Source organism: Lottia gigantea (assembly GCF_000327385.1).
Source record: "Lottia gigantea unplaced genomic scaffold LOTGIsca_122, whole genome shotgun sequence".
NCBI classification, from domain to species: domain Eukaryota; kingdom Metazoa; phylum Mollusca; class Gastropoda; family Lottiidae; genus Lottia; species Lottia gigantea.
In genome coordinates, this window is record NW_008707266.1 from 837,073 (window position 1) to 848,336 (window position 11,264).

General features: G+C 31.9%; 1 protein-coding gene across 1 annotated transcript; it reads left to right on the forward strand.

Moving 5' to 3' along the window:
- Positions 1 to 811: 811 nt before the first annotated feature.
- Positions 812 to 5,830, forward strand: LOTGIDRAFT_58018 (hypothetical protein; the record flags this gene model as incomplete). The annotated part of the gene is made up of 2 exons (XM_009048500.1): positions 812 to 1,018; positions 5,681 to 5,830. Coding segments are annotated over 2 exons (357 nt in total), but the record flags the coding sequence as incomplete, so codon positions are not given.
- Between the last annotated feature and the right edge of the window lie 5,434 nt (positions 5,831 to 11,264).

Sequence of the window (11,264 nt, forward strand, 5' to 3'; positions counted from 1 at the left end):
TTCTCCATATTCACCACTCTATTCTATACATGGACAACATCAACACGTGTCTAACGTTCATTCTCAATATAGTGCTATTTATGCTAATCCGTACAATTATCCTCCAGAAGGTTCATCTCTGATTTCTCCTGGACAGTACCCTCATATACAGTCTTATTCAGCTGTTCTAGCTAGTATGGGCAGTCACGTTCAACATGGAAATCCAGCAACTCCTCAGTCCCAATTACCTCGAACAACTCCTTTTATGTCTGGCACTCCAATGCCACAATATTCTCCAATGGGATCACACCGTAGTTTAACTTCTGCCTCATCTCCTGGTCCATTACATCCTTCTGGAAGTTATAACCCTTCTAGTGACACATTGATACATGGACAGCGATCTCCCAAAGTGGAGGCAAGAGAAGGAGACAGAGGTCATAGATCTGGAACATCTACAAGTAGTGGTCTTTGTGATGAGCGATCACTAGGTTATTCCTCAGGACCTTTATCAGGGAAATCCACAGGACCATTATCAAGTCCAAGGGAAAATGATCTGTTTTACAAATTTCCTAGTGGGAAGGAAGGAAGTTTAAAACACCGAATATTAAAGCGCCCTCTTGATTCACCCGGTGATACTGAAGCTGAGACAAAATATTCTCGAACAGAGGAACATAAACGATCAAAACTTGTGCCATCTGCTAGTTCAAGTGTTTCTGGATATTCTTCACATGTATCAGTAGGAGGAGCTGCAGAATCACATGTTTCAGGATTAGCACCTGGTCCTTCTGAACCAGAAGAATATGAAGGTTTACCTCCTCGTCACCTTCATTATCCGCCCCATTTTAAAAAAGGATCTATCATACAGTTAGCAAATAATAAATTAAAAAGAGTTGAAGATCTGGAAACTGCCGATTTTATACAAAGTGCTGATATAAGCCCCGATCTCAAAATAGACTCAAGTACTGTGATTAGAATTGATGAACATGTGGATCGGGGTTCTGCTATTTTAGGATTTTCTGTTGGAGAACATAAAGTCAAGGTGAGTGATACTTTCCCATTTTTCCAAAAATGGTTGTTTGTGACATTGTATTCTAATCTGTAGGCCATTTGGAAAGAATTTGACTTTTGGTTGTAACAAATACATAATATGATGTCAGTAATAGTTCCTGTGGCAGTTAATGGTTTGTTTTCATTGATGAAAAAATAACTTGCAGACAGCTGATGGCATTTTGATAAAATGAAACCAAACACATAAATTTAGTAGCCATTTTGGGTTTTCCTCAGGCAAGATGTAAATGTCAAAGTTTTGATCCATATGAACTAGAGAAAGTTATATGGCAATATTGAATTTAAAATGATTTATTATTACCACAAGGAGTGTTGGATTCTCTTGTCTGGGTTATTTTAAGGGTTTCTATCATTAAATAAGTTAGAGTAAGATAATTGCGGTTAATGTCTCATATTAAACTTTAAATCAAAAGTTGTTGATTAAGGATATCCAGGAAAAAGGCATTTCTAAATTAAATCATATTCTTCATTTTTTAAAGTTAAACATGTCGATTTTTTGAAAATAATTTTTTTTTCCATAATTCAGACTAAACGCTAGACAGTATTATCAATTTAAGGTTAGCAACATTACATATTATGCTGTGAATCCAGGAAACATCCCAGACCTGTTAAAACGGTGAAATTTGGTTTAGCATTTCCAAGTTTACAAAAGCCTGGCTTAAATCTTTAGAAAGAAACAAAGAGTTTCTTGTGTAGGTTGAATCAAAAGGACGCAAAAATATTAATAAGCTTATCTTCAATGATGTTGCTATTATTACATTCTAATGAAAATGAAAGATTTCTGTCTGGAAAGGGTATTAGTAAGATTTGCTGATTTTTTGGAGCTATGTTTGTTTTGACACAGATCTCTCTGACATTCAATTTTCAATTCTCACATGTGATTTTTTTTTTCTCAAGATGATTGCGCAATGTCAAGTTCAAGGGTAGACAAAAGATTAATTGTTGTAATATTTCTTGGGCTTAACACAAGTTTCTCATTCCCAAATGGCACGATATTTTGAAATTATTTTGAACGAGGTGATTTTGAATTTCACAATCTACCGCCAAGTATGAAATGCTTGTTGGTGTGTGGTTAATGTTGAAATGTCAAGTTCACTATCATTGACAAAGAATTTGATGAAATGTTAATCGTTTTTCAAAAATTTCAACATGACAGATTTCTCGAAAAAGAAAAAGCGTTAAATAGATAAAAAGGCCAAATGATAAATCATTATCATAAAGATCTTTTGAATGAGAAAAGGTCAAGTAGTGACCACAGTCTTAACTCCCTTATGTTTTTGTTAAATTGAATCTGAATCTGATTTCAATTTTGAAAAGTGGTACAGATACATGCAGCTGAATTAATTCTATTTTGATGAATGGATGAGTTCAATTTTCCATATATAAATCTTTTATGTTACTATCCTTGACTAATCTTAAATGTCATTTTGATAATATTTGTTATGCGTTATTAATATCTAAATTGATATACAAGCCATATGTCTAATAATTAAAATAGAATAATCAATGATACATGATAATTAAACATAATATTAGACATATATATATACATTACTGTAGCAGTAGGTCAGCTTTCAGCAATTTGTATTACAACAGTGGGAGGAAATCAAACCAGAAATGATGTAGAAGTTCTAATGAAGGTTATTTTCATCTTGAAAAAGTAAATCATGATAGATAAATCTCAGATACTTGACAAGCGTCTGATCGATAGTAGGTCAGATTTAAATAATGATAGGTGGGGGCGTTAAGCTAAGACAGAGTGGAACAAAGCTAATTTGACTTGTGGTTTGGTTTTACTAACTAGCAAAATTATCACATTACCAAAGGCATAAATGTAACATATACTGTATTAACATGCTATGGGACACCTTGCAAGTGACTGGTAAAGTTACAGAGTGGCATTATATGTTCCATAGGGGTGAGCATGCCCTGCCTTGCTTGTAACCACAGTTACCTGCCTTGCTTATAACCTCAGTAACCATTATGGAGGAGATCAAGGCAACAGAAGCACCCCTTATTTTGAAAATGAACCCATCTTAAAGTGTGCAATTGATTTGACAAATTAAAAGCAACCATGGTCAGAAAAGTTAATTTAGAGTAGAATGTTGTTGGGTGTACTACAGGTTCATTTCTTAAGGTCCTGTGCACTGCATACAGATAATCTTATTTTATTATGAAATCTTTTCATAGACAAATTTTGTCTTCATTCTATTCTTTAAAAGTAAATAAGGTTAATTATAAATATTGCAGTGAAACGTATTGGGGCTTCTATCTGCTTTAATTGTTTTTCTATTTCAAAGTTAAAAGTACAGACCAGTACTTTATAAAAATAAAAATGAATCCTATTATTTATAGACACGGATAAGGTAGCAACGAATATGATTTGATCTGAAGTTGTTGCTTGGATAAAATTATCTGAATCAATATTTTTAAGATTTGTTCCAGTAGGACAATCACTTATCAAGTATTATACAACAATAAAGTGTCAACTATTCACACAGAACAAAGACTAAAAGTTTAGTCGGCCAAACGATGAAGAACAGATCAATAATAGTGTAGATTGAATTAGTAACCACCCCCACTTTCCACAATCTATTTCCTCGGTTTTACGCACTATGGTGAATTATTAACGGAGAATTATTGACGTAGGTTGTCTAAATATAGATCCTTTCAATTGGTTATCGAAAAGATTAAAAGAGACATTAACGTAGAAGTTTCATTGACTACCGTTCTAACGATTGACGTACACGATTTAAAAATAGCTCTGGTTTTATAAATTATTACGCCACTGGAAAGGTTATTGGCATGGTAGAAAACGTCACAAGAGAGTTGCTATAGTGAGGTTTAAATCCAATCAATTGTTATAAGTTTGAATGAAATTTTACGGAGCTAGAGGGAGAGTTTTGAAAAGTAAGATAAATATACTAATGGAGATTCTCAAGAGTTGTAATTAGAATAAGACCTATAATTAGTAACAAGTATATATATATAACTATATTCTTACTAAAAGGTATTCAATGGAATTGACATTTTCACTATTTTTAGTTCTCAAATAATGCGATTGTGCTGGAAATAGATGCTTGATATAATCATTTCTTTCATGGCTAAATAAGGAAAGTCATATTCAAATATAGTCCATTTTTAGAACATTCTATCGGACATGATAAAGAGCAGATGTGAATGTGACGAAATATTTGAAATTAGATTTTTAGAAAGACTTAATCTTACAAATCCCAACCTTTATGTTAATTAACAAAGTTACTCGTAAGTACGTTTAGGTGATTTTTCACCCACTTCCACTAAGAACCAGACTAGGAAGATGTCCTAAGGGACTCTCAGTAGGCTGGTGATGAAGAACTGAATCATGAGGTGATCTCCAGGCATCAATTAACATCAAATAAACTTGTCATTTTGAATCTGAGCAGCAAACTCTTCCTTACTGCATCAAAAAGTACCCATGTACTCAGTAGTGTAGTGGTATAAATCATATTTTTTGGAGTTTATTTTCAAGATTAAAAACTAGACATATGACAAAACTATAGATTGAGTGCTCACTGGGATGACTCAATGTTTTAAATAAGATCGTTTTGCTACGGCCTCTGTTCAAAAGGGTCCTGTTTTAAATTGTCGTTTATTCGAGTTTAGATCTATCCTGTTTAAGGTCAATGAAAAGAAACTCCCGATTATTTTAGAAATATGTGTACAATGTTAAAATTTCCTGTATATCTGCAGATGGAAAAAAATCTGACTCTTGATCTCTTCTTAAGAACTTGAAAGATGAGAACACAAAAGTAAAGGACAAAAAATTGTTTGATTTGAGTGGAAGTTGTGTATATAGCAGACACAAAGTTTGGAGGGAAAAGTTGATCAAGTGCAGAATTCTTGCCGTAAGACATACCACAGACAACAGACAACCTAAGAAATCCTCGTACAAGAAATCCAATAGAATTTGTTGACCGGTCATCTCTTTAAATCTGAATCAATCATTATGGCTATTGATTAATGTGACTCAAAGATCAGGACAGCATTCATGTAATGTAGCCTTGAACATCTTTCAATGATCTCCATTAGGGTCAACATCTATGAAGATATTGACAAGACTGGATGTTGAAGACTATGTCAAGACTATATTTGTGGAATAGCCTTGAACGTTCCCCTCTTTGAAAATAATCGATGGAGAATATTTCATTGATAAAAGAAAGTCTTGTCAATAGAGAATAATTTGAGAAATGTTCTGGCTGGGGTTTTCTGTTATTGATTGAGAAAATAAACCATGATGTACCAACCTGGTTACACATTATACAAATCATTACAGACAACACAGACATTTCTCTTTCATTGAAACAACAAGATGGGACGCAGAAAATATGTGTAAATGACAGTCATGGACTCGCAGATAGTCAAAGCTATTGAAATTTTTTGTTTTGATGTCTATGAAAAATGATAAATTGTAAAAAAGTTTTCTTAAAGGCAAAAGCTTATATATATGAATTATACCTAGATACATTGAATGAATTTTATCAGTAATAGTAATGAAGGAAAAAATAAACCAATGATGATAAACTGCATAAAACATGGATTTTTGGTTGCATGAACTCATTTTTTGATAGTCTTTTTCTCTTGTGTATTTCAGGTAACAGTTGAAGCTACGCTGGAGCATCCATTTTTCGTATTTCACCAGGGTTGGACTTCCTGTTCACCTCTAGCATCGTCTCAACGCTATGGATTGGAATGTCATAAACTTGCAATAAATGATAAATGTGTTTCGTTAACTCATAAAGATGCTTTATTGATTGCATCAGAATTAGGTGAACAGCAAGATAGAACATCACCAGCAACATCAAGACAAGGTCAAACGACATATTCTGTAGCGGAACCTGTCAGGTCATCTGAGGGCATAACATCACATAGTTCTATGCCTGTTTCCTCACGTCCACCTGTAACAACTCAAGATTCTTATTCAAGACGTCAATATTCATCATCATCAACAGTAACTACGACATCAGAAAGTTTGGACTTAAATCAGATAAAAAGTGAAAGTTCTGACAAAAAACAGTGAAATTGATAGTGACTTTATGAACTACTGTAATAATGGTATCTATATTTAATCTTGTTAGGACCAATGGAAGAAAGCTTGTTTTATATCCATTGTGTATTCTTTTTTTAGGTCATCAGATTGCAAATCTCATGAAAACATTTCTTGATGATTGCTTTGTCAACAATGAGAATCTGTATTTCAAGTTAACGTTTCTTTTTGCTGTCATGTAAAGTCACCGTAGTTTAAGGTTTCAGACCCCTTCAAATTAATTAAGAATAAGTATCCATTACCATGAGGTTTTCAAATTCTTCATCAGATCACTTTTCATCCAATACTATTTCACATTCCCTAAATATAAAATTGTGTATTGGCTAAGCTTTCATATAAACTATTAACATACATTTGTAAAACATTTCAAGGGAGACTACTCCAGTTAAACACCCATATAATGAGCAGATATATTTATGCTGGTCTTTTGGAATGAATTTGGGATAAGAACATTTGAATAGAAAGCTGTGTGGCCAGTGTTTTTTTGTTTATATATCATGTATAAATTTGGTATTGCTTGACATTTTCAATCTCAATGTTTTTAAGTTTATTGAATTTTTTGGTTTTCTTGATATAATTTAGATGTTGTATCAAATATAATTGATATTGTCAAATTGTTTTTGAAATTTAGATCAATTTGGAAAGTTCCTGCAACTGATATTCGGTGAAATGGAATGTAGTTTACACATGTTAAGTTGTTTGATGAAACACAGTGATTCTAGCAAGTTTTATTCTTTGTACCTCATCAGAAAATGGGCATATATATATAGTGAATTGTCCTAAAACATTACTTGCTGTTATTGTGATGTTACGTTCGAATCTGTTTTAATTTGTGTGTTCATTATGTTCATGAATTATATTTTAAAAGTCATTGACAAGTTTTCTGTTCATGTTTCTATTTGTGATAAAAAATGTTTTATTGTTATTTGTTGAATTTGATTTGTCTGTTATTGTAACAAACGTTCTGTTTTTGTCTATATTTGGATATAACATTTTCAACTTTTACTATGATCATGCACATTTGATAATTATCTTTGGTGTTCTGTCATTGTATTTTCACATCCATTTATAGTCCAGCATATATATTATACACATCTAAATATGATTAAAAAAAAATAATCCTGTACAGTCCAATTTATTTCTGGGTAGTTTAAGTAAAAAACATAGCTTTGTCAATGTTTATGTTTTTTTTCCCCCATAATAAAATGAACTGTACTGGTTTATCTTTGAAAACTTCCATGCTGTGTAAAAATATCTTGATTGAATTATAGGGAATGATATTGTGTTCTTAAAAATATCACCTACAAACACATACCTATCATAAATTAAAAAATATCAGTAAATGATCTTAACAAGAGGATAAAACTAAGTTTAGGGTATGCTTACATTTATAAATTGTCACAGAAAGCTTTCATGTATTTAGAAGTGGAGAATTTACCAAAATATAGTGTTGTATCTAACGAAGAAACTCTTGGTTATGTTTCAATTTCAACTTTTGAAATTGTCATTGCAATTTTGCAAGCTTTGATATAATTATACGAGTAAATTATTCAAAACGCTTTAATTTTTTGGGACATTTATAGATTTTGTATGTGGTTCAAAACTCACAATGACATCTTGCATCAATAAAAGTTTTGATTTATCCTAGATGTTAAGTTACCTGTTTTGTTTGTTAGATAAGTATAAACTATGAATTGTTCACTATATAAAATGTTAATCTATCAAATGTTATCTATGTTAATAATCATAAGACTATTTTTGTAAACATTGTTTGTCTTTGGAACTTTGTTAAATTATTAAATTTTGACATTATTGATACTGTTCATGCTTTTAAAAGTTTTGAAATATTTTCATGGTTGAGATATGGACATAGTGGATGCTTAACTAGCACTTTCAGAGATAAGAAGGCTATATTCAGTTTTGAATTTTGTTCAACGTGACTAAGTTATACAAGGAAGCTTGTTGTCTGATGATAATATTTGAAAATTCTGTAATTTGATTGGGCAACTTCATTGCCTTTGACCAATCAGATGTTTTGATAGGATTTGGTTACGATGGTTTGTTTGCAACTGAGTTTTTGAATGGGTTCTTTGAGAAATGAATTCAAAATGAACATTATCAATAATGTTAAGACAATAAGACATTGACAAAGTACTGTTGTATTATAGAGTTATATCTCTTGTGACCATATATATAAATATATATCCTATATTATCAATGTAAATACTGTACAGTATAAATATATATAAAGATGGAAGATATAATTATTATTATAAATCGTGTGTTTGGTCTAAAAAATATCTTGTGCATTATTTGTATATAGAAACAATATCATCCATTGTATTAACTAGACATCATTGAAGGTACAGTACTCTTTTTCCAAAATAATGATCAAAGATTGCCTTATTTGGTGCTTAATAAAAATTCATTCTTCAAACATTCTGAATGAAATTATGAAAAGCATAACATACATTTAATACTAGAATATATTTCTGTAAATTTAATTGTACTTCAAAGTTTCATTAGATTATTATGTCCAAGTACTCCAAAGTTTCATAAGATTTTTATGTCCAATACATTCGACAAAGTTTTCTGTGCTATTTTTCATAATTTTTAATTAATTGGTGAATCAAATAAGGAAAAAGCATCTTTAAGATTTACTTAAATTATAGGAACTCATTCACATGTCTCTTGAACTGAAATTTGCATTTCACTATTAGTGTTGATCATATTGATGACAAATCAATTCTTATTGTATTGATTTTAATTTTTGTGGCTATTTCGATTGTGATGGAGTTTGTTCTTAAGTGCTCATTTTATATGTGGTATATATATAATCGTCACCCTGGAGAAAGTTCTTGAAACCTTCATGATTGAGCAGTTTCATTGAAAACTGGAAATATTTCAGCCAGTCAGATTGAAATACTTATACAGCAATTCACTTTGTTTTATTGTAGTTTTCTTATAATCCACAACCAAGAACAGTGAGAAAACCTAGGTTGTTATCAAATGATTTTGAAATGACAGATTTAGTGTAACATCTTGAAACATTAGTTCATTTTACCTGTAGGAATGGGTGTTTTGGATTATATTACTTCACAAGAACATGGATTTATTTTTGTATTCTCTTGTATAAAATGTACACAAAACTTGACACTTATTGTGTTCTATACATAACTTGTCTCAATTCTAATTTAATCTGAGATGCTCGAATAGCTAGAAATGAATAGCTAGAAATTTTAAGCGTGAACTTCTGATAATGGTCCTGTGGATAGTTGTTTAGTTAAAACATGGACATGGAATTGATCTTATACAGTAAGTGTAAAATTGTCATAAATAACTCCTTCTGGGAAGAGTCTGGTGAAATTTTTTAGAGCATCTTGGATTAAAATGTTGTTAATAAAAAAAGTGAAATTAATGAAAATGTTTTGTTGTTTGAATGTTGTTGTTATCTTTCAACATTGTAACTATGGTCAAATTGAATACTGTTATCGTTACTTGTTATCATATATTTTGAATCTGTCGACAGGACGGCAGGGGCCATTTAACCCTATAGCCATTGTCACCAGGTATATGAATAAAGTCTTTCAATATATCTATTTGTTTAATATTACTTTCATAATGGGCCTTCAGCTTGCTGAAAGTGAAGATTCAAACACCGTCTTTTCTGTCATTTCAAGAATACAAAATATTCAAAAGGGCCAAAGGGGTCTATGATGAATAGAATGGGCTAGCCCTAGCTAACCCTAATTGCCTTTCCCAATTTCAACACATTTGGAGAAGAATATTTCTTCTTTATGGCGCATTTAAGAGATCAAAATCAAGCTACTCTGAGCTAATATAGTAAACCCCAACTCATAACCCTAGGCCCCTGTGTTATCTTTTTCCTCACCAATGGTTTTTGAAAAAAAGGAGTTAACCCCAGGATTAACCCTGGACTTTGGGTTAACCCTAGCTAACCCCAACTCGTGACCTAGTGGTTTTCGCGCTTGCTCGGCAACATCGTGGGTTCGGGTCCCATTTGAAGATTTTTTGAAAATGTTTTTTAACAAGTCAAACACTGTCTTTTCTATCGTTTTAAGTATACCAAAGAGGCCTGTGAAATATACAATGGCTTAACCCTAGCTAACCCTAATTGCCTTTGTCCCAATTTTAACCATTTAGTAGCCACTAGAGAGAAGGGTATAACTTAATTGTGGGCCATTAAAGCACTCTGTGATATCTTTTTCCTGACCTATTTGTGTTGATAAGATACGCAACAAAGTGCTCTTTCATTTCATATGCGGAAATCATATCTTTGAACAAGCTAGGACCCTTCTCCTCAGCTAACCCTAATTGGTTTTGAAAAATAGAAGCTAACCCCAGGATTAGCCCTAAGGTTAGGGTTAACCCTAGCTAATCCCAACTCGTAATCCCAGGTCTCCGTGGCCAAGTGGTTTTCGCGCTTGATCGGCAACTTGGAGATCTTGGGTTCTAGTCCCAGTTAAAGATTTTTTGAAAATTCTCTTTTTTAGCTATCATTTTAAGTATACCAAAGAGGTATGTGAAATTTAGAGTGGCCTAACCGAAGTTGGTTTTGAAAAATAATTGTGAGAACATTGGATCGTCGCTGTCATAATATGCCTAAGCCTCACCAATCCACGGATGAGGACGAAACCGTTAACTGTTCACGCAATATGGCATAAGAATAGAACAAGTTTGGCTTTAAAAGCTGAAAACACCAATATATCCTTCTTATTAATATTTGTTCCAATAGTAGATAGTCGACATTATTATAATGACTCTATGTATATTTGCAGTGGATCCAATGACCACAAATCTTTACCTCAAACAACATAGTTTTGAGATTTATAAAAAAAAAGTATTTATTTACAGAAAAATACATCAAAAATACAACATAATCCCTGTATACACGTGATATTGGACGTAAGTTGTAATTTATCACAGTTATTGAATGGAAGAAAATATTATGAACTTAAAACAAAAATTGCATTTCATTGACATCTTAAAAAAGGGACTGAATAAAATATAATGTATATAAATCGGAATCTTTTGATTATTAAACAACTGTAAGTCAATTTATTATTCTGAATCTTGCAATTATACGGATTTTTAAAAATAATCAATTCCT